Here is a 25434-nt window from a genome sequence, read left to right as displayed (position 1 = left end):
CTATTGTCTTCACAAAGTTTTTCTATGATTTGACCTAGTTTTTGACCCCAGATGACCCTAATACAATCCCAACCCAGATTTCATCAAGATTAATATTCTGGCCAAATTTCATAAAGATTTAATGAAAACTGTGACCTCTACTGTCTACAAAAGTTTGTTTTTTTAATCTGACCTAGTTTTTGACCCTAGATGACCCAAAGTCAATCCCAATCCAGATTTTAACAAGACAAACATTCTGACTATATTTCATTAAGATCATATGAAAACTATGACCTCTATAGTCTACACAAGGTTTTTCTATTATTTGACCTAGTGCCTAGTTGCTGACCCCAGATGACCCAAATACAATTCAAACAGGGCTCCTCTTGCCCAAACATTTCTGTGGCCAACATTTTAGCCAAATGGAATTTTGTGTAGCCAAATTTTAGAAACTGTAGCCAAAGTTTTAGCAAAGCATTTGCAGGGGTCAAAGTTGGATATTTTGAAAATCCTGAACTTAAAGCTGGGGCCAGGGGGCCGCAGGGCCCTCGGTGGGTCCAGGGGACAAGGGGGCCAGAGGCCCCCAGAAGCTCCTGGATTCGACACATTTAAAGGGTGCCTGTACCTGTTCTGGTGATTCTATTTTCTTAAAAAAACAACATACACATATATTTAAAAATCTTCATGTATTTGATAAAGAACACAAAGTTAGTCAAAAAGCAATTCATTCACATGCACCCTCTGTCTGGCATGGACTCGACTGCAGGTGTTGCTTTTGAAGAACCAGATAAAACCTGTAACAGTGGTTACAAATTATATTTTTCACACATACTTTAAAAAAGTCAATAATACATGTTTAATTAATGCAGAATCAAATGTCACCATTTATATTCACAGAATCATGCTTCCAGAAGCCTCCACATACACCTAAGAAAATTGGGTATGGTGGCTTTTGCTAAACAGTTAAAATTGAAAATTTCAGCATGGGTTCCCCTAGTTTTTATCCCAATCGTTGTTTGAATGCTAAATAATTGTATCCTGGTGTGACCCAAATTTGACGATGTAACGGTTACATGAAGCAATATTTAGCAAATAATATAAGAAATAATTAATGTTTAATAGCACAAAATAATAATTTTAAACTCGGCTGTATTACTTTGAAATGATTCCAAGACAATAATCATCCATTTAATCGATAAAAATAGAACATCATCGAATTAAGGTGTCGGCGAATTTGGATTACGGTAGGTTGCCCATATTTGTTTTACAAAAAGTAAAAAAACAAACATTTCTTGCTGCTGGGCTCATATGTTGGGGACAATAAAACATTTTATTTAACTAAAAAAGACCTGTCCCAGTCAGCAAAAATAGCGTATTTGATCGTATTTTCAATTACTGTTAAAATTCTTTTCCTGATTTATGCTTTATTCAAAGGTCAAAATGTTTTAAAAGCTCACAATCAATGAATCATACGTTATTAATAAAAAAAAATTGGCAAATTTGCTAGATCTATCTTGCCGATTTTTGATGCAAAACAACCTAAACAGTAAACTTTAGCAACAGAAAATAAGACCAAATTCGGGGTGTTAGTTTAAAAAAATAAAAACACTACCTGGTTGGTCTTGATGGTTCTTATATTCTTTATGTGATAAGGGCCCTCTGCGTGGAGACGCAATGCCTTCTTCCCACAAGACTGATAATTCAGGGTTTTCTTACAAACTTCTCAAACCGCTTTTCCACAAAGCTTCCACTTTTCTCAACCAGTTCACTACCCGCCCGTAGACTACAGCGGGGAATGGCCACCCATTATAAACTGTACGCTGAAGTTTCTTTAGCTACCAACAGGCAAGTATCTCGTTGCCATTTTTCTCAACTTAAGTCTAAACACAGCTTCCCATTCGGCATCAAATATACGCTAAAAGTACTCAAATTGATTTAAATCGGCAGCAATCTTTAATCTTTAATCAGATGTAATTGTTTATTTAATCCTCTACGATGTACAATTTGTTTACGATTTGTTTTCACATCAGTAATTTGTCTCGATGACCGGTGTTAATGCCGACTGCGTATGAATTTTTCAGGTCAATAACACGGCGATGTATTGATGCACAGTCTACAGCTGAAAGCAGTTAATATCTGGGACGGCATGTCAGGAAACAAATCAATACCGATAATTCGCATTGTTCATTAATTAAGCAACGATTAATAACACTTATCCTTTATGGATTTTCATGAAGGAAAAACTATTATAAAGAAAATTTTATTCTCTTTAATCTGATATATAAACAAGTTTGGAAAGAATTGGATGAAAAATTTGGACTTTATTGCATAAACACCATTTTCTCAATTCAAGGGGAGGTAATTCTGTACTTCATGGACCAATAATGCTCATTTTTTGTAGGGTTCGTGTCCTCATTGATATAAAGACACTGTGCAAATTTGGAAAGGATCGGACAAAAAATGTGGAAGATTTTTGAAAGTTTTCACAAAATAGGAAAAACGAATAAACATGCAAAGTTCAACGAGCTCCTGCGGCCATGTTTTTTGACGAATCAAATTTCTTTGAACAACTTTTTCAGGGGAGCCTTCAAAGGTCATCCCTGTGAAATTTTTTGAAAATCTGATGAGCGGTTTCTGACAAGAAGATTTTTTAAGGTTTTTACCATATATGGTCATGGCGGCCATCTTGGTTATGTGATCAAATTTTTTTTAACAATTCTTTTGTCCCATGACCTAGGGATGCTCCACATGAAATTTAGTTGAAATTGGCTCAATGGTTTACTAGAAGAAGATGTTTACAAATTGTTTACAGACAGACGGCCGGACGCCGGACGCTGAGTGATCACAATAGCTCACCCCGAGCTATCGCTCAGGTGAGCTAAAAATGGGCTGAATGAATGTGTGTTAAGAGTTGTCCCAAATTAGCCTGTGAAGAGTCCACACAGGCTTATCATGAACATTTTCTCCTTACACACTGGACTTTTGTTTAAAACAGACCTCTTTTAAACAAAAAATACCATACCATTTGTCGTTCCTAATTTAGCCTGTTGGATGACATTTTACACACTTGCATTAAGCCCATTTTTCCCATAATGAGCTTAAAATGGCAACACAAATAGACGCATACACTACTCACAGCAAAAAAGTACACATACATGTACCATATAATATCATTCATATATACCAGGTAAAAAAAACAAACAATTATACTGGTAGTTTCAAATGCAAGATGCATTTCATTCTTAAAGTATTTGGAATCATGTTGATTTATTTGTTTAAAAAAAGTTATAAATGCGCACGTACCTTGCCTCTTGTAACCTCTCCTGCTCACTCTGATAGCGTTTTTCAAGGTCCCGACTACAACAAAATATGCACTTATTATCATTGGAGCAACGCTCTCGGAAAACTGGGCTTAATGCATTTGCGTAATGTGTCATCCCCGATTAGCAATAAGGGATTGTAAGACTTTTCGTCTTCACCAGATTTTTGTATTAAAGATACTTCCTTTAAACAAACATTACATTAAAGCAGAAAGTGATGTCCATGATTAGCCTGGGCAGAATGAACAGACTAATCTGGGACACTACTTATGCACATCCATTAAGCCCAGTTTTCCTGGAGCTAGGCTTTTTTTATCTTTAAATAAATGAGTCGTGTTCTGAGAAAAATTCGCATAATGCATGTGCGTAAAATGTGACACTTTCCGCCTAAACTTTATTTTTGGTAAGGAATTTTGGTAAGGAGGGACTTACTTGAAACCTAAAATACCATGAAAGCGGAAAGTGTCGTCCCTGATTAGCCTGTGCGGACTGCACAGGCTAATCTGGGACAACACTTGACGCACATGCATTATGCCCAGTTTTCTCAGAACGCCACTCAAATCAGTTATATATATGACTTATGAAGCTTAGTTGCCTTTTGTAACAATCAGATTTGAAAAGACTTTTCCTTTAAAATACACTTCAACAGTAATAAAATTGTTATGTAAACTATTAGCAATTGGGTTTTAGGCATTTAGTTTGCTGCATTTAGTTTAGCTATGATAAACAGCATTTTCAGTGAAGAAAATAATGCTTTTTTTTTGGAATCAAAAGGCACATCCTTTCTTAATAAAGTTTGTTAGAGGAAAACACAATCAGCATTATACTATATCTATGATCCTTAACCCTTTCCCACTCAGAAACAAAGTGAAAATGTTTAGGTGCAAACAGCATAAAACCAGGATAGCCTGCGAGTTACTCGCAGTCTGTTCAGGTTTTATGCTGCTTGCTGCTCATCAGTATCTAAGGGTTGGAAATGAAACATTTAAAACTTGAATCTAGTAAGAAAGGTCTTTCATTGAATTTAACTTTCTAAGAGACTACAAATGCGAAAAAATATGTTTTTAAGTGGTAAAAGGTTAAACACTTATTTTTGTCAATATATATGTTACTTTGTAACACAATCTCTATTAAAATTGATCACACACGCAACATGCTTGGGTATACAGTAAACACAAATGAAATGCAAGAGCTGAAAGCATTCAGTACATGTGTCTTGCTCTGAGAAAACTGGGCATAATGCATGTTTTTAAAGTCTTGTCCCAGATTAACCTGTGCAGTCCGCACAGACTAATCAGGGACAAAACTTTCCGCTTTTATGGTATTTTTAGTTTCAAGGAAGTCCCTTCTTACCGAAAATCAAGTTTAGGCGGAAAGTGTCGTCCCTGATTAGCCTGTGCGGACTGTACAGGCTAATCTGGGACAACACTTTACGAACATGCATTATGCCCAGTTTTCGCAGAACACGACTTATATATTTAAGTTTTCTTATGCCATAAACATTTTTATACTTAAGAAAATATTATATATCCAGGTATAACTTACATTATATAACTGATGGTATTTATGTATTTCATTTTTCCATTAAACAAATTTAGTGACAGGAAGTGATTGTACTGTTTAGTTTTTGTTTAATGTTTCGCCATTTACATAAGTATTTTAGTCATATAATGGTTTGGAATGAAGTGATTTTAAATAATATTTTTTTTAATAGACAATACAGCTGTATTTATTGATACAAACATATTATGTGAAGGTGAAATAAGACATCAGTTTTGGAATAAACTGGTTTTGTTAAAAAAATCCATAATATTACCTTTTGTATTTTTTCAATTTAGACAAATAATCGCTCAAATAGAAACTTGCTATATCATTGCATCCTTTAAACAAAAAAATAAAACAGTTTTGTATAAGAACATCACACAAATGATGTCCATTCCAAGTTTGATTTATTAGCTCAATTCACATAATATAGTGTTAATACAGGTATTTTACTGGTATTAAAAACTAGGACCTTTATTCATATTAATGGAAGAAGGACTTACCATAATTCTTGGGCTGCATAGCTGTTATTGTAAAAGAAAGAAAATAGGCATCACACAGCTTGCATTCCACAATAGTTTTCAGTGACAGATGTAAAATGGAAACAAGCCTGCTTTCATAAGAATCCTACAATGCTTTTAGCATGTCTGCATGCTTGAAAAAAAATATATTAAGTATCGAGGATCAAGCTTTCATTCTTGAAATTCAGGCTTCTTATAAACAGATTTAAGGAGATACCACTAATATTCACTCCAATCATTTCAGTCGATTAATTTTGACAGTGACAGTATGTCACTCATTATTTAGCTGTCACAATACAAAGCTGGGTTATGCAATTAGTACATTGGATGCTTAGTTTGATTACAATACCATACTTCAAAGTAAAAAGTTAATTAAGTCCTGCAGGTAATGTACTTTTGAATGTAAAATGTATTCTCAGTGAAAAAAGGGCCATAACTTGTTTTTTAAATCTGCCAACGGGATTGCTTCACATGCCAGGTTACATGCAAGCATTCATTCGAGAAAGCACAATCATGCACATACAAGTAATATACCAGTTATAAGTTGGCCATCCCTCTTCGGTCCATTCAAAAATGGGCCATACACATCTATCACAAAGTTTGAGTTATTACTGATCAAAGGGAACAATTATGTGACATAACTCATAACAGACAGTGGCTTAAAGGAATATCACTGATGAAATGTTTTGTCTCCTGCGATTCATTTAGACATAGAATGACAGGTATTAGATATGAATATATTTTGAAAAAGTTATACTCCTGACAAGAAACAGTGTTTATTTGGAGTAACTACTCATTGGTTTAGAAGAAACATGGTACACGTCGTTAATTTGAGAATTTGCAAGTACATAAAAGAATCTTAGGAATAATCCAACCTAAATAAATTAACAGATGAAATGAATCTGTGGATTTTGTTAATTTACAATAGGAGTCTGAAAGGCGGATTATAATTCAGCTTCACTTTGGGAAAACTGGGCTTAATGCATTGGCGTAAAGTGTCATCCCAGATTATCCTATGAAGTCCATCAGGGAGAACACTTACAATCAAACTGAATTTTTGCTAAAAAGATACTTCCTTTAAACATTAAGTACAATTTATAGCGGAAAGTGTTGTCCCTGATTAGCCTGTGCAGACTGCACAGGCTTATTTGGAACACCAATAATATGCACATGCATTAAGCCAGGTTTTCCCAAAATGAATCTCATATTTAAAATGTGTCTACCCTAAAGAGATACCTACTTTGGGTAGGCCCTGGCCTGTTGGGGACTGAGGTAGCTAGTATCGTCGCTGCTGCTGATGATGGAGTTGTAGCTGCTGGCCCTTGAGAGCCCGCTGTAGGAGGGGTAACCAGAGCCCAGGGTGTTCAGGCTCCCTTGACTCTGTAAGGACATCACATGCGTATGGTGTAAGAATATCACATGGTCATGGTGTATGAATATCTCATGGACATGGCATCACAATATCTCATTGACATGGTGTAACAATATCTCATGGACAGGTGTAACAATATCACTTGGGCATGGTGTAAACATATCACATGGACATGGTGTAACAATATCTCATGGACATGGTGTAACAATATCACGTGGGCATGGTGTAAACATATTGCACGGACATGGTGTAACAATATCTCATGGACATGGTGTAACAATATCACATGGGCATGGTGTAAACATATCACATGGACATGGTGTAACACTATCTCATGGACATGGTGTAACAATATCACATGGACATGGTGTAAACATATCACATGAGTATGGTGTAAGAATATCACATGGACATTGTGTAAACATATCACATGAGCATGGTGTAAGAATATCACATGGGCATGGTGTAAGAATATCACATGGACATGGTGTAAACATATCACATGTTCATTGTGTAAGAATATCACATGGGCATGGTGTAAGAATATCACATGGGCATGGTGTAAACATATCACATGAGCATGGTGTAAGAATATCACATGGGAATTGCGTAACAATATCACATGTACAAGGTGTAAACATATCAGATGAGCATGGTGTAAGAATATCACATGGGCATGGTGTAAGAATATCACATGGGCATGGTGTAAACATATCACATGAGCATGGTGTAAGAATATCACATAGGAATTGTGTAACAATATCACATGTACAAGGTGTAAACATATCACATGAACATGGTGTAAGAATATCACATGAGAATTGCGTAACAATATCACATGCACATGGTGTAAACATATCATATGAAATTGGTGTAAGAATATCACATGGGCATTGCGTAATAATATCACATGTACATGGTGTAATACCATCACATGGGCACAATATAAAATATCACATTAGAATGATGCAAACATATAAAACGACGAAAACAATATCATATGGGCATGGTAAACAAGAGATGTGTTTGTCAGAAATACAATGCCCCCTACTGCGCCGCTTTGAATTAAAAAAAAAAAATTTTTATTATATCCCTTTAAAAAATATTACTTCCCTTGTGAAAATGATCTGTACCTGCCCAATGATATAAAATAACAAGGGCACCGCAAAACAGGTGCCAACGCTCAGCTGCTGGTACAGTTTTGAATAAATGAAAGCTTGTCAGATTTTTATTTTTATTTTTAGAGGTCACAGTGACCTTGACCTTTGACCTAACGACCCCAAAATGGGTGTGGCATGTAGAACTCATCAAGGTGCATCTACATATGAAGTTTCAAAGTTGTAGGTGGAAGCACTTTGATTTTAGAGCCAATGTTCAAAAGGTTTTAGCACAATGCCGGAAGACGAGCTGGCTATGACAATACCTCTGGTTTTCTCCGAAAACAGCAGAGCTTAAAATAATCTCCCTTTAAAGCTTGTTACTTCCCTTGGATTTTGTTTTGTGACATTTGACCTTGAAGGATGACCTTGACCTTTCACCACTAAAAATGTGCAGCTCCATGCATGCCAAATATCAAGTTGCTATCTTCAATATTTCAAAAATTATGGCCAATGTTAAAGTTTTCTGACAGAATCACAGACTGACAGACAGACGGACTGACAGTTCAACTGCTATATGCCACCCTACCGGGGGTATAAAAATATATTGCCTAAGTTTGGTGCTAAAATGTGACATAATGTAACAATAAGGTATTGGCACGGTTTTAACATAAAGTTATTACACAATAAAACATTCCATATTGAATATGCTAAAACCCACATGAAAGCCTGGTGTACAAAAAATACCTGTCTATTTTCCCCAAAGGTCCCAGATTTACCTTGCCATCCCTATAGTGAATAAGGTTATTGTCTATTTTCCTTCTTTTGAATATGGTCCCAGGTTTACCATTATATTTTCTAAATGGTGAATATGGTCCTTGACTTAGCTGTACATTTTTCCTGAATATGGTCCCAGATTTACCTGTTGATTGTCCATATGGTGAATATGGTACCAGATAGACATGTTTATTTCCCTATAGTGAATATAGTCTTGGATTTACCTGTCTATTTTCCCTGAGTTTTGCAGCTTCAGCTGGGTTGTTGAATCGGAAGACTTGATTGCCACCAAGCACCACATAATCTCCTGCAATATTAAATTGGCTAATGTGTTTCTTTCAAACCAGGTAATTTAGGATCTTTTGGTATAATTCTGAATTCTTTCTCAATAAAAGTGCTTAGGAAACGTACAAAATGCACTTCAAACTGTAACATACTGTAAAGGGCTAAACAAGAGATGTCTGTAAATTATGTATGCCCCCTGACTTGCAGCAAAGTAACCAAAGTCCCGCTTTGCAATATCATAAGCCAATGCAACTAAGATATTAAGTGAAAACAATTATACTGATACAAGCCCCTGTGACCCTGACCGTTGACGAGTTTATCTTGAAATCAATAGGCATCTTTCTTTCATACCACTACCAATATGCCATCACAGCAATTTGCATGGTTTTATGTCAGAGTGTTCTCTAGATAATGCATGGAAACGAAAAAATTATCTCACCAACCTAAGAACCGACCGACCAACTGACCAACCAACTGACTGACCAACTGACTGACCAACTGACCGACCAACTGACTGACCAACCGACCAACCAACTGATCAATGGGCAGGTGCACAGAAATATATTCCAGCTTCTTCTTCGGGTCAGTGAACTCACACAATAACCCCAAACAATGTTTGAAGTTTCAATTGAATACCCATGTCAAAAAACAGTTATATGAAGATGTTGTACGTTGACCTTACACGGATGAAGGGGCCAACATTTTGATGAGTATTTAAGATTGATGAAAAGTACATAAAGAAAGCATGAAAATGGCTTTAAAAAAAACAGGGATTTGTTTATACTTCATGACAACTGGTACATGGAAACTAAATGACAGTACCTGAATTGCTCTTTGAAAAGCGATATACAAAACTATCTTAAAAGATACATATTCAACATCTTTGACTGTTAAATGATTATTACTAAAGGTAAATATTTTTACTTTAAGTGTTTCAGAGACTTTTTAGTTGAGAGTGATGTTGCTGGTTGAATAATTCACCACATTCTTGGTCAATTTGAATACAATTTACAAGACATGTGTATTAATGATTTATGTGTTCATATTTCATATTTGGATGAAAGACATTAAAAATAGTCAATATATAATGATGACTATAAGTGCTGCGTTCAAACTGTCTTTGAGTGTATATCTCTTTTTAAAATTTATATCTCTTTCAAAATGTAATCTTACATGGAATATTATCCTTCGTAATCATTTTGTGTTCTTATTATAATTGTTATTATATGCACCCTAAACAACGTTATGTTATAGAAGTGAGAATTTCATATCATCATCACTAATACAGGTTTGGTCACTTAATTGTTTCTGTTTATGAGCCTTGCTATAGAAAAACTGGGCTTAATGCATTTGCATAAAGTTTTGTCCAAGACTAGCCTGTGCAGTCAACACAGACTTATCCAGACCAACACTTTCTTCTTTTATTGTTTTTTCCATTTAAAAGAAGTCTTTTTGTAACAAATATCCAGTTTATATGGAAAGTGTCAGGGACAACACTTTACACATTTGCATTTAACCCCATTTTCCCAGAGAAAGGCTCTTATAACGACCACCCTGGGGAGTCTCCAACCTTCCCTGGGGAGTCTTCAACCTACCCTGAGACAGTTTTGTCGGCTGTGTACTCTCCAGGCCCTGGACGGCACACATGGCCCCTGGTGCAGGAATCAGCATTACCTCCCCTTGAATGTTCTCAAAACGACAGTGCTCCCTCTCAATGGCTGGTCCCTCCAAAACTGAAGGAAATATTAATTATTTTTACTTTTGAGTTTAAAACTTTTAGCGGCATTGCATTAAAAGACTAACAAGATGTGTTTGTGAAACACAATGTCCCCCTATATGATGTTTGACCTTGTAGGATGACCTTGACCTTGTGAAGGATGACCTTGACCTTGACCTTTCACCACTCAAAATGTGCAGCTCCATGAGATACACATGCATGCCAAATATCAAGTTGCTATCTTCAATATTGCAAAAGTATTTATAAAATAAGCGATTTGGGCCACATATATTTGACCTCTGACCTTGAAGAATGACCTTGACCTTGACCTTTCACCACTCAAAATGTGCAGCTCCATGAGATGCACATGCATGCGAAATATCAAGTTGCTATCTTCAATATTGCAAAAGTATTTATAAAATAAGCGATTTGGGCCACATATATTTGACCTCTGACCTTGAAAGATGACCTTGACCTTGACCTTTCACCACTCAAAATGTGCAGCTCCATGAGATACACATGCATGCCAAATATCAAGTTGCTATCTTCAATATTGCAAAAGTATTCATAAAATGAGCGATTTTGGCCACATATATTTGACCTCTGACCTTGAAGGATGACCTTGACCTTGACCTTTCACCACTCAAAATGTGCAGCTTCATGAGATACACATGCATGCCAAATATGAAGTTGCTATCTTCAATATAGCAAAAGTTATTGCAAAATGTTAAAGTTGGCGCAAACAGACAGACCAACAGACCAACAGACAGGGCAAAAACAATATGTCCCCCACTACTATAGTGGGGGACATAAAAATTATTGAAAAGCTCTTAATTATGTTTCCTGTGTAGAATCATTAACTGATGTCTATTGAGGAGAATTAAAGAACACTCTCACAGTGGGATCAAACCCTTGACCTCCTGGTCCCTTGGGGGGCACCAAATCCATGGCGTCCCAACCACCTGCTAAGTGCCTTTAGCAGCTGTGTTATGCATACATTTCACTTTATTGCAGTAGCGTAAAACAATATATATATCGGGATGGCCACAGTTTAATTCACACACTGAGACTGTTCTCTAGAGTCTTCATTAAAGACACCAAGTATTGGCTCTACCCAGAAAACAGACTAAAGAGTGTCATAAGAAGCCTTAGGATTATGGTTGAATCCAGTTAATAAAAAATGGTTGAAAATAAGGATTATAAATATAATCTGGAACATAAGTCTCCCCATATGGCCCCCTATCCACATACTGGGTTTCATAAACCAAGCTGAAACACTTTTTGAGAAAATGCAGGATTCGGATAGTTTGGCTTAACAGACAGACAGACAAACAGACAGAACTGAAATAATGAGATGCATATTTTCCATATAGCCCTTAGTTCATATACCAAGTTTAATAAACCTCGTTTAAGAACTTTTAGACTGGCCGCAGGATCAAGATTTTATTTTCACATATTTCTGTAACCATAGCAACTACATTTTGTGTAAGAAGATAAAGCTGAAATAACATGCATATTCATCTTATCGCTCTCTATCCATACGATGAGTAATTTACGTAGCTTAAGTACTTTTGGAGTTTCAATAGAATAAAAATTTCCATAGAATAAATCAGCAAGTTGCTCTAATTTCTGTGTTCAAATGCAATACCAATATGTTTAAATGATCTTTCACTGAGAAAATGGGGCTTAATGCATGTGTGTAAAGTGTCATCCTATATTAGCCTGTGCAGTCCACACAGGCTAATCAGGGATGATGGTATGACAATATCCACTTTTATTTCTATTTTTTAGTTGGAAATATGTTCTTAACAAAATCCAGTTTGGGCGGGAAAAGTTTCCCTCATTAGCCTGTGTAGACTGCACAGGCTTATCTGGGACAATTCTTTTAAGCAAATGCATTAGGCCCTGTTTTCCCAGACAGCATCTCAAATACAGTTTGGCTAAGTTACCTATATCTTGTTGCATCTCTGCATTTGACCTTCCAACTAATGTTTCTCCTTCCTGGAGAAAAATATTGTGTTATACAACATATATGTAGGCAACAGAAAATCCAACAAATAACTTATTAATTCCATTTGCAATAATTTATTAATTGTGCCAAGTTGGACATAACCTTAGCCTTTTTTTAAAACTATATTTCTTTAAAGAAAACAAACATAATATTGCCTAAAAACATCGTGGCTTCAGAAACTTGAATTATTAGTTTTAAACCAAACTAAATAAACCAATGATCACTTCACACACCTTGAGATTGAATATTACAATTCCTGTGCTGAGAATGTCGTCGTCAATGCCAACCAGGTACGGCAACTGGGAGTCAATCATCACACCCAGAGAGTTTGACCGCTGATTGCGTACCCCTCGAATACTCAGGTCTGTCTCCTGGAATAAACAATGTTTTGTAAGAATTGCAAACAATACAGGAGTGCCCTATTCATGAAAACCCCAATTATCAGTAGTCAACACAGGCTAATCAGGGATGACACTTCCTGATTTTATTGAATGTTGTCGTTAAAGGTCTTTTCCAAATTAAAAATACACTGTAGGCTGCACCAGCTAATCTGGGATGACACTTTACGCTCATGGAGGCTGCACCAGCTAATCTGGGATGACAGTTTACGCTCATGGAGGCTGCACCAGCTTATCTGGGATGACACTTTACGCTCATGGAGGCTGCACCAGCTAATCTGGGATGACACTTTACGCTCATGGAGGCTGCACCAGCTAATCTGGGATGACACTTTACGCTCATGGAGGCTGCACCAGCTAATCTGGGATGACACTTTACGCTCATGGAGGCTGCACAAGCTAATCTGGATGACACTTTACGCTCATGGAGGCTGCACCAGCTAATCTGGGATGACACTTTACGCTCATGGAGGCTGCACCAGCTAATCTGGGATGACACTTTACGCTCATGGAGGCTGCACCAGCTGATCTGGGATGACACTTAACGCTCATGGAGGCTGCACCAGCTAATCTGGGATGACACTTTATGCTCATGGAGGCTGCACCAGCTAATGTGGGATGACACTTTACGCTAATGTATTAAGACCAGTTTCCCAGAATGCAGCTCAAATTTAAATTGTATATTATCTTCATATTGAACATAGTCAGTACAAATGGTATGTCTCATCATAAAAATAATGTCTTGCACTTCTACATAGTATAAACAACACTCCGCTACAGTTTATTTTGATACACAGACATCTGTTAGAGACACAAAGTATGCTATGATATAAGTATCCAAAAATTGACCTAAATTAAAGGGCACATAATAATTCAACAAATAGTTCAACATACACAAAATTTATGTCTTGCACTTCTACACAGTATAAGCAACACTTGTAAAAAGATCTCTTTTGAAAACTGTTTATAATACAAGTCCAATTATGTAAGTATCCAAAATTTGCATTAATTCAAGGACACATAGCTCTGCAAAGAAAATTGACACATACACAAACAAATGTCTTGCACTTCTTTGTAGTATAAGCAACATATCTATCAAGTTTCATGTTGACCAGAAAAAACATTTTAAAAAGTCCATCTTGGCCAGCTTGCCAAAAATTGAAAGGCCTGTAAAGTTTATAGTCTGTTACAGTAAGTCATAAATAAAATTCTTTATAACAAGCAAAATTTTTGTTGATAATTTTCAAATTTTGCTCACACTTGACACCTAGATTTCAATGTTCGATTTTGAGTTTTCATACATAGGTTGATCCAAGTTATCATCGTAAGCTCAATTGTACCTTTCAGTTTTGAGAAACCTGCCCAGGACTCGGGTAAAAGATATTCATACCTCAATGATGTCGTGTGTTGTGGACCATTTACACATCCAGGATTGGGTCAGCAGTTTGGCCTGTAAAAGCAGACAAGATGTAAATAGAAAACAGTTGAATGCATGTGCATAAAGTGTCATCCCTGATTAGCCTGTGCAGTCTTCACAAGGTAATAAGGCACAACACTTTTCACCTCAACTTGATTTTAAATATGAAGAAACTACTCTTAACCCTTAAAGCGCTGGAGCTGAATTTTAAAGGCCTTTGCAAACAGTTTGGATCCAGATGAGACGCCACAGAACGTGGCGTCTCATCAGGATCCAAACTGTTTGCTATTCTGATAGTATTCTTCGAAAAAAAAATCGAAGAAAATGCTAATTTTAGAAATTCAGCAGACGACATTTTAGCAGACGACAAATTTCCCAGCATGCAAAGGGTTAAACAAAAATATCCATAAAAATGGTTTCATTCCTGATAAGCCAATATGTATAGCACAGGCTAATCTTGGACACTTTAGGCACATGCTTTTAGCTCTGTTTTCTCAGAAAGGGGATACATTATTATTTATGCTACATCCAATACAAACATTCCTATCTTCAACATGTTTAGGATAACATTATTCAGTGTTTTCACTGGTTACTTTTGATTTCACTGGCCGATGGTATGACATTATTTTTACAATATGAATTAAATAACAGTAAACAACCCATGGAATTCAAAACATTTTAATAAAATCATAAATTTATTTGTCTGTCTCCTATAAAATGGCTTGATAAAAATCATCTCACATTTATTGCCGTCTTTCTATACCATATCATATTCAATGTCTCCCAGAAATTTAAAAGTTTGCTTGCCAAAGGCTGGCATTTTAAAGTTTCTTATCTGGTATAAAAATGCTATAAAATGACAACTTATGCAAGCTGTTCTATACAACCTGAACATTTCTATATAAAAAATAATAGTTAATTCTAACATCTCGAAATTATCTAAATGCCAAGCTTATTAAGTCGTTGCACTTAATATTTAGATAATTTGCATGAATATTTAATACATGCACTGACATAAGTAATGGAAATGGTAATTGGCACAATGAAGTATTATCAAAGGTATACATGGCCTCATAAAATGCAATGACATGTTAAGACATTGATAAAACACCCAAAAATTTAAGTCTATATAATTAAGTTTTAAGTTCGTAATAAATGTTACATGTATTCATTATTTTAGAAATAAAAGAAGTATAAATTGTTAAAAAGCAACAACAAAATATGCTAGCCACACAAGATACTACTGTTTGTTTGTGTTTTTTTTAAAGATGATGAGACAAATAAAGTATATCATTCTGAATCAATGATTGTTGCCTTATTTATCAGGGGCGTAGATAACCTCCAAACATTGGGAAGGCAGTCCAGTTTCTGTACTGGGAACATAAAGGGGTTCGTTTGAGAGGGTTGTCGTCTCCTGTGGTTCCGAAATATTTTACAATTACAATTAATATGGTGCGTTTTGGGGGAACTTTCATGCTGATATAAATGCTCAATTTTTGTCTCACTTTCAGTTTGTTATGAAATCAGTTTGTCCAATGCCGCAGAATACGACCCAGAAATCTTAACAGTTATTTTTTTCTTTCCAAAAACTTGTACTAATTAAAACATAAAATAAAGTGAATGTTTATATATTTTAATGACATTAAACAATTACATATATGATATAGTTTCAATGATTTCTAATCAAATAATAACTGTTATACTTAGAAAACAAAAATATTTTCAATCAAATTAATGTTTTTCAAGCGTATATTTACTCAAAATTGTTTTAAGTTTCAGTTACCTTTGATTTAAAGCGATCAATTCAAATTAAAACAAGGGCTGTTTGTAAAACATGCATGCCCTCCATATGATCTGTCCGTTGTAGTGGCAGCCATTGTGTGAATACGATTTTTGTAACTGTGACCTTGACCTTTGACCTAGTGACCTGAAAATCAATAGGGGTCATCTGCGAGTCACGATCAATGTACCTATGAAGTGTTATGATCCTAGGCAAAAGCGTTCTTGAGTTATCATCCAAAAATCATTTTACTATTTCGGGTCACCATGACCTTGACCTTTGACCTTGTGACCTCAAAATCAATAGGGGTCATCTGCGAGTCATGATCAATCTACCTATGAAGTTTCATGATCCTAGGCCTATGCGTTCTTGAGTTATCATCCGAAAACCATTTTACTATTTTGGGTCACTGAGACCTTGACCTTTGACCTAGTGACCTCAAAATCGATAGGGGTCATCTGCGAGTCATGATCAATCTACCCATGAAGTTTCATGATCCTAGGCGTATGCGTTCTTGAGTTATCATCCGAAAACCATTTTTCTATTTCGGGTCACCGTGACCTTGACCTTTGACCTAGTGACCAACAAAATCGATAGGGGTCATCTGTGAGTCATGATCAATCTACCCATGAAGTTTCATGATCCTAGGCGTATGCGTTCTTGAGTTATCATCCGGAAACCATTTTACTATTTCGGGTCACCGTGACCTTGAGCTTTGACCTAGTGACCTCAAAATCAATAGGGGTCATCTGCAAGTCATGATCAATCTACCCATGAAGTTTCATGATCCTAGGCGTATGCGTTCTTGAGTTATCATCCGGAAACCATTTTACTATTTTGGGTCACCGTGACCTTGACCTTTGACCTAGTGACCTCAAAATCAATAGGAGTCATCTGCAAGTCATGATCAATGTACCTATGAAGTTTCATGATCCTAGCCCCAAGCGTTCTTGAGTTATCATCCGGAAACCACCTGGTGGACGGACCGACCGACCGACCGACATGTGCAAAGCAATATACCCCCTCTTCTTGGAAGGGGGGCATAAAAATAGCCTGTCCTTAATCAAAACACCGACAGTGCAATCACGGAAAAGAACAAGAAAACAATTACACAATGACATTAACCCTGGCCCCTGGTTTATGACACCTAACAAGGGATATTGACACATCACTATTGTCAACCTCGGAGCAGACGGAGAGGGGACACATGGCTTCTGCACTGACAGTGTGTGAATACAAAAATACTGGTTTTGGGGAGGCGATTTTGGGGGATTGTATGTTTTATTTATATAACGACAACCAGGCAAAATATTGGGGAGGCGGCCGCCTCCCCTGCCTCCCCATTACCTACGCCCCTGTTTATGTTTAGTAACTATACATGCCATAATTCCCAATCTCAGCCAGACAGTCCCACTTTTGGGCTTTTTATCCGAGCGTCCTAATATGAAACAATTTGTCCTGACATTTGACAATGTACGTTCATTTAGTTCACAATAACATTGCTAATTCCTTTATTGCCAATTATTTACAACCCACTTCTACTACTCAATTGCACGAGTGTTCTTTTTGACACCTTATCAGCGATTTATCTGCAAATTATTGATTTTATCTGGTGTTCACACCATAGTGATTTTATGATAGAGGTCGCTAGTTGCTATTGATAGATGTATCATATGGAAATAAAAGCCCACAGCGTTTGTATTTCATGGCCCAATCAAGTTCAAAGATACTTTTTTCCTGTGTTATATACCACCTAAGGTTAAAAAACCTTTCCAAACACAGATTTTGTATATCAAACAAATTGCTGACCGATACACATAGACGTTTCACACAAGTTTTCTTTAGTTTTCTACTAATTTCCAGAAAATAATTGCATCAATCTAAATTTAAATTTAGAGTTAATTGACAATTGGTCCAAAAGAACAGCAGACAATGCATGCACATCACTTAACACTATTTACAAATTACAAATGGAAAAAAACGTGTTCCCAACGCGTATGGGGATACCCCTCATTTCACTTTATGGAGTCATGAGCATAGTGCCCATGTATGTTTACTTCCTGAAAATGGAGAACGTTTTTTCTTCATGAAATCCTTAAACATATTTATCGTCAACATTGGCAAGAAACTTCGAGTTTTTGTAGGTAATATACTGATTACTGACTACCGGTAAATTAAAGATGGCATGATTGATCATTTTAGTTATCCGGCAGGATAGTCATGAAAATCAAAAACTGCCAACTTTTGAATTATTTGGACCTGAAAAATGTTGGCATGTATGGTATTGACACATAAACATGGGCAAATAACAAACAGGATAAACACTGCCATTTCCTGTTGTGAAATTGACTAAAATAGAAAGCAAAATAAAAGGCGAAAAGTTATGTTTGGAATCATGGCTGTCCAACAGTGGTTCCTACCTTTTCTTCACTTTCAAGCAGTTTTTCAGCAAGTTCACAGTCATCTTTCTCTGGTTGACTGACTAGGTTACTTCCCTTTAAAATACATGACTAGGTTACTTCCCTTTTAAATTACATGACTAGCTTTCTTCCCTTTAAAATACATAGCTAGGTTACTTCCCTTTATACATTTATAATGAGGAGTACCTTTGTAAAATGTTTTTCATTAACAATACACTGTACACATAAATTCATAAGTCAATATATCTTGCCTACTATATAGGATTTGATTTTAACAGAGTTTCAGTATTTTTAGAATGAAGATAGCATTCATAATTCATTTTATTAAATGTGAAAAGCAATCACCTTCATTTTGGAAATGAGATCAGTGCAGTTACAAGCAAAACATATTAAAGCAGTTCTTAACAAATGCAATGAACATCCATATTTAGGTACCTAAAATGAGTAAAAATGTTCAGGTGCAAAAATAAAACACGACACAAGCTCTGCTTTGATTTTACAATAAATATAACTAGATTTGCAAAATGCATGAAATCTGGCCAACACAAAAGACTCAGAAATTGACCTTTGAATGACATACTTTGGGTGTACTGGCTAGCATCTGATGAAGACGCTCAATTTCACCGCGTAATTCACGGATTAACGCTACATTGGAGTCCTGCAAAGTAAACAAGAGACATTTTCATAAACAAGCATGGCTTGTCACAGAGCAATCTGTGACCAAAGTATGTGAGCTTTGTTCTAAGAAAACTGGGCTTTATGCATGTGCGTCAAGTATTAGAGTGGCTCATATTCAGTCATGTTATTTACTGAAGACCCATAATGCTTGCAATGGCTGTAAAACGAAGCAATTGAAAGAAATTTTCAAGGCAATTTATGGAATTGGATTATCAAACTTGGCCAAGAAATTACAAAGGTGCATTACACACATCACAACATGTTCATGAACTCTTGTGAACAGTCCAAAAAAGTTCTTAAGACATAAAAATAAGTGGTGGAGAAACAAGCAAAACCATTATTATCAATACAAATATTTTATATCTTTAACAATTATATTAAACTCAATATCACGCTTCTGGAAATTTGGAGGTAAAGAAGTAGGGCAGCAGTTTGTGTTCTTATTTAATTAATGTTAAAAGGCCTTCAAAATAAACTGTGACAAAGTTTTCTTTTGAAAGCACAACAATAAAATAAGTCAAAATATTTGTTAACAGTTTGATGTCAAACAAGAGCACCGCATAACGGGTGCCACGCTCGGCTGCGGGTGCATTTTTTAACAAATGAAATTTTGTCAGAATTTTTTAATATTTTTTTTAGAGGTCACAGTGACCTTGACCTTTGACCTTGTGACCCAAATATTGGTGTGGCTTGTAGAACTCATCAAGGTGCAGCTACATATGAAGTTTCAAAGTTGTAGGTGGAAGCACTTTGATTTTAGAGCCAATGTTCAAAACCTTAACAAAATGTTAAGGTTTTAGCACGACGCGGACGGCGGACACGACGACGGACACGACATGACACAACACGACGAGCTGGCTATGACAATACCTCGGGTTTTCTCCGAAAACAGCAGAGCTAAAAATGACATAATGTACCCACCTCATTGACGTGTGGTTGATTGATGATGTTTTTGGCACGTTGGGCATATCTAAGTGTACTGATGCTCTCACTGTAATACCTGCTGGACGGAGATATGGCTGAAATAATGGAATAATTGGATACATTATGAACAATAAATGAACCTCGCTCAGGGGATACAGGCTCTTATGCATGTGCACACAATTTTGTCCCAGATTAGCCTGTGCAGTCTTCACAGGCTAATCAGTGACAACTTTTTAAGATTTTATGGAATTGTTTGTCTAAATGAAGTCTCTTCTTAGCAAAAATCCAGTCTACACAGATAGTCTTCTTTGATTGGCTGTTGCAGACTGCACAGGCTTACCTAAGACAACACTTAACACAATGCATTTGGCACCATTTTACCAGAGTACAGCTCAAATGTTTAACTATAGACACGATTATATTATGAGGTTTAATGGAATTATTTAATTTCATTTAACTTGTAGGGCAACATACAAAAGCAACAGATATAAACAGTCTGGGATATAAACACATTTTGTTTCTATTTTGACTAAGATTTTTTATTTCATTTGTAAAGCAAAGTTGAGTCATACAATCATTTATGACCAGGGATCATATTTTCCCGCAACATCAATCGGTCTGGATATAAATGGGGGGGAAAAGTATCCGAAAATTTATGTCCGAAATCATGACAAATTACGTTAAAATATATACCATTGATTTTGCCATTCTTGAAGGTGGTATAATACATGTACAAGTAAAATTTCCTTAGGCATTTATTTGTAAACGGAACATACGAGTTTTCTCAACTGGTTTTATAATTTGCGATTTCATTGTTGTTTCGCATGCTGTTTTATCAGACTTTTTTCATCGTTGTCTATATTATTAATCTGTATATCGATGTTTTAAATCGTTGTCGACTCAATAATAGCTTACAAACATGCACTGAACCAAACAAATGTTTGTACGTAGGTTGGCTACTGACAATAACAAAACCAAATCATTAAGAAATAATTCGTGCACGTTATAGTTTGTTGTCAAATAATCGACGGCAGATAGTTTAGATGCGTAGGGATTAAATCACGAGTGCGAAGCATTTGAAACCACGCATCTAGTTTTCCGTTCGTGGGTTATTCAACAACAAACTATAAAGTACACGAATTATTTCGATTCTAACACGGTTTTACTAAGATTTATACAATGTATATTATTTTTCTTGTGTACTATTTTATGTGAAGTTCCGCCTATAAAAATAGCTTTCGGCTGTTCTGTTGATCAGATCCGCGTCTTTCATTCATAATTATATTACAGGATTATTACGCTGGTGGAAAATGTATCGGCATGTTTTGTTTGATTCCTGGTCTGACGTACAATAAAACGGTTCTGACCGGTTTAGAGACTGCAGCGAATGGTTTATCACACCTAATCGAGATAAGAATGTCATTAGGGTGTGTTAGCATGTACACTGTGTAATCAATTTCATGACATGGGAATTTTAGCAAACAGAATCGGACCGACTGTTTGGGATTTTCAATCGGTCTTTCATGAACCCAATCGGTCTAGGACCGACAAAACCGAAACAAATATGATCCCTGTTTATGACTTAACAACATGTAGTCACAAAATATAAAAAAATAAAAATTTATTTCAATAATCACATTACTCAACCTTGATACTTAAATTACATAGAGGATATTTGTTGGATTCGGTGGATTTTCTATTTTAATTCACAAGTGATCATATAAAAATATATATTTTCTATGATCAAGAGTAAATTAAAATCGATATTTTACCAAATCCAACACATGTTCTTTTTATTTCATTTTTTCACTGTTTATATAAACAATGTTTAACTTAAGAATTTTGCTGGGATAATGACATCATTTCGTCAAAATTTTTTACGTTATTTCACAGTAAACAGTGAAAATTATTGATAATTTCCACTGTTCATTTTCACTGTTTGAAACAGTGAAATTATCAGTTTTAATTCACTGATATTTCTCTATAAACCACCGGAAAGCATTAATAAAACTGATTCAATCATCATTACATTTTTAAATCTTCACTTTCAGCACTTCAATCACTTTCAGGCAACTTACTTGCAATCATGAATGTTTTTGAGTTTCCACCGAGGCTGTCCTTCAGTAGCCATGTGAGCACGGAATCCCGGTATGGAATGTATGGCAGACGCTGCTTGATTTGACTTGACCCCTGTGACCCCTGACCTGACTGAGACCCCTGGGTACCACAGGACACTATGCTTGACCCAGATGAGGTATCGTCCTCATTCCAGGACAGTAGAGACCGCTCAGCTGAAAATAGTTATGATTTATTTAAATTTCACAGCTTAGTCATATGCTTTTAGAAAAATTACAAAACTTAAAATTTCTTGGGCCATTTTAGCCGTTCAATGGGATTAACCGGAAAAATTTATTTTTTAGAAAATTATTACGGAGCTTGATGAATTAGAACATAGAAAAATACTTCCAATTACCAAAGGAAATTACATGTTTAAAAATAATGCTGCTCAACACTAATGGACAAGTCATTGCACGTTATACACATACTGAGAAACCAATATTATTTATTGATTAAAAAATCTACTTATTTAATATCAAATGATTTTTCCATGATTTTATGAATCCAATATATTTTGTGTATTCAAAATGTCAGGAATCCAAAGTACAGATGCTGTTTTCTGACAACTGCCCTACCTGATGGGAGGTAGGGGGGGAGAAATACAATCCTGAAAATCCTCATGTAAGTTATGTGCAGTTATACAGATTTATAACATTATTCAAACCATTTACAGTCAAATTTATCCTGATTCTTTACAATTGATGTTATGTAGTAATAAAACATACCAATACTAATTACCTTTCTAAAATGCTACATATTAATTAATCACAAGTTAGAACATGACAGTGCTTTACCAAGTGCTTTGATGACGTATCCAAGGGTTACTAATGATTTATTGATGTTGGCCCCCTCAGTGAGTCGCTTCCTGAAGCCTGGCCCAGAATCCGGGTCTGCCCTCTCACTGAAATGGGAAGCAGTTAATCCTTTCCCACTCAGAAGCATAGTCAAAATGGCTATATGCAACCAGCGTAAAACCAGAACAGCCTGCGAGTAACTCGCTCTCTATTCAGGTTTAATGCTGTTTGCTGCTCATGAGTATCAAGCTGTTGAATATGAAGCTTTTAAAACTTCAATCTTTTAAATAACATTAAATTTTATTTTCTGAGGGACTACAAAATGTGTATGTGAGTGGCAATGATATAAAAGAAACAGAATCGGGATCTGCCCTCTTACTGAAGCTGGAAAGCTAAGCGTAAAACTACACCGAGTGTGCCGGCATACATGACACACTAGCTGATTACAAGTTCGTGATTCCATATTAAAAGCTAATTATGACAATGATCACTGGATAGCTGGAATAGCTTGAAAAAATGTTTTTTCTCAATTAGTTGCAAAAAAATTCAGCATCCGTGTGCAAGCTATAACTTCAATACTACCTTCCTGCCCAAGTCGACTAAATTCATTTTACAGACGATTTCACTTGGCCGATTTGCCTCCAGTCTGCTGCAAGACATGATTTCTGGACACAGTGAAATAGTTACCAACCCCCACACTTGGTTAAATTTAACCAACTTATGACCTTTTATTGAAGTGGCTTTTATCGAACATGAGAAGAAAGTTTTTATATGAACAATACCTGTATTAATGGGCAAGATATAGATATGCGCCCATATACTAACTGAAAAACACCAACCATACTTACTTTTCTTCTAATAAAAATATTCTGTTTATTACACAAAAGCTCCTTTATTTCTTTGCATTGACCAGACAATTGAAAAATACTATGACACAGCTCATGGCAAAACTGGTCTCAATAATGTGCATAAAGTTTCACAATAACTCGACCAATGAGTTTTACAATTCTTAATATTTCTGCTAATCTGGAACAACAATTTCTGCTTACAATTGATATATGGTTGAAACTTAGCAATGACTTTCCAAAAAATAACATATCACACAAGTGGAAAGTGTCATCGCAAATTAGCCTGCGCAGGAGCAAAACTTTCAGAATATGAGCCATGATCTGGGAAAACAAGCTTAACCCTTTGCATGCTGGGAAATTTGTAGTCTGCTAAAATGTCGTCTGCTGAATTTCTAAAATTAGCATTTTCTTCGTGTTTTTTTTTCAAAGAATACTATCAGAATAGAAAAATAGTTTGGATCCTGATGAGACGCCACGTTCTGTGGCGTCTCATCTGGATCCAAACTGTTTGCAAAGGCCTTTAAAATTCGGTTCCAGCGCTGAAAGGGTTAATGCATCTGAGTTAAGTGTTTTCTGAGATAAGCCTGTGCAGTCTGGGACAACACTTCCCTTTTTATAATGTTTTGTTTGAAGGAAGTCTCTTCTTAGCAAAAATTAAGTCTAGACAGAAGTCATGTCCCTGATTGGCTTGAGTGGACTACACAGGCTTATCAGGCACTACACTTTACACATGCATTAAGACTTTTTTTCTATGACAAGTATAAAAGACACGATGATACCTCCGTAAAAATGACGGTAACAATGGCATGGCTCCTAGAACTGTGGTCGTGCATGTATGTCTCTGCAGTTACCCTGTAATGAAACAAGAAACTGTCACACTTATTAAGCGTCATGACTTCGAAACCAGACTCTTTGCTAGGTTTATTTATCCATATTGTATGTAAATACTATTATTATACATAGTGTTGTTTTTTTCCCCCATTTTGGGAATGGGGCAGATGCCCTTTGGACTGGGAATATAGTGTTGCTATGGAAAGTATAGTGTTGCTATGGGAAGTATAGTGTTGCTATGGGAAGTATAGTGATGCTAAGAATAAACTCAGGATAAAGCAGGATATGGAAATTAACAAAATGCTATTTTATACTTCTTATATACTTTATTGTGCAAACCTTCAATTGGTAATTTTAGGGAAAAATTGGGAAAAAATATATATACTTTTAGGGACTGTTAATTGTGCCAAAATTTGGCCCAACTTGACCTCAAAAATACAGATACATTTTTTTCTTTAAATAAGATTTTAAAAAGACCCAAAAATTTAATCCACATACCTGAGTTCATTCCCTTGTTCCAGCAAGGCTTGGATTTCTTCATTGTGTTCACCCTGTGCCAGGAAAGACCTAAAAAAGGGAGGCAAAGGGTCTCGATCTGGCAAAAC

General features: G+C 35.9%; 1 protein-coding gene across 1 annotated transcript in view; it reads right to left on the bottom strand.

The window, feature by feature from the left end:
* The window catches only part of LOC127872071 (uncharacterized), an 80711-nt gene that overhangs the window by 54613 nt on the left and 664 nt on the right, over positions 1–25434 (bottom strand). Inside the window, exons 2-17 of the mRNA XM_052415403.1 lie at positions 25328–25396; positions 24770–24850; positions 23730–23799; positions 23151–23253; positions 22317–22529; positions 20236–20333; positions 19217–19294; positions 18637–18711; positions 14410–14469; positions 12855–12992; positions 12560–12611; positions 10489–10626; positions 8833–8915; positions 6603–6742; positions 5345–5365; positions 3283–3336 (exon numbers count right to left, since the gene is read on the bottom strand). Of these exons, the coding sequence (XP_052271363.1) occupies positions 3283–3336; positions 5345–5365; positions 6603–6742; positions 8833–8915; positions 10489–10626; positions 12560–12611; positions 12855–12992; positions 14410–14469; positions 18637–18711; positions 19217–19294; positions 20236–20333; positions 22317–22529; positions 23151–23253; positions 23730–23799; positions 24770–24850; positions 25328–25396 (1473 nt within the window). The remainder of the gene's footprint in view (positions 1–3282; positions 3337–5344; positions 5366–6602; positions 6743–8832; positions 8916–10488; positions 10627–12559; positions 12612–12854; positions 12993–14409; positions 14470–18636; positions 18712–19216; positions 19295–20235; positions 20334–22316; positions 22530–23150; positions 23254–23729; positions 23800–24769; positions 24851–25327; positions 25397–25434) is intronic.

This window comes from Dreissena polymorpha, chromosome 3 (assembly GCF_020536995.1).
Source record: "Dreissena polymorpha isolate Duluth1 chromosome 3, UMN_Dpol_1.0, whole genome shotgun sequence".
NCBI lineage: Eukaryota > Metazoa > Mollusca > Bivalvia > Myida > Dreissenidae > Dreissena > Dreissena polymorpha.
This window is presented reverse-complemented; position numbering and strand designations above follow the sequence as displayed.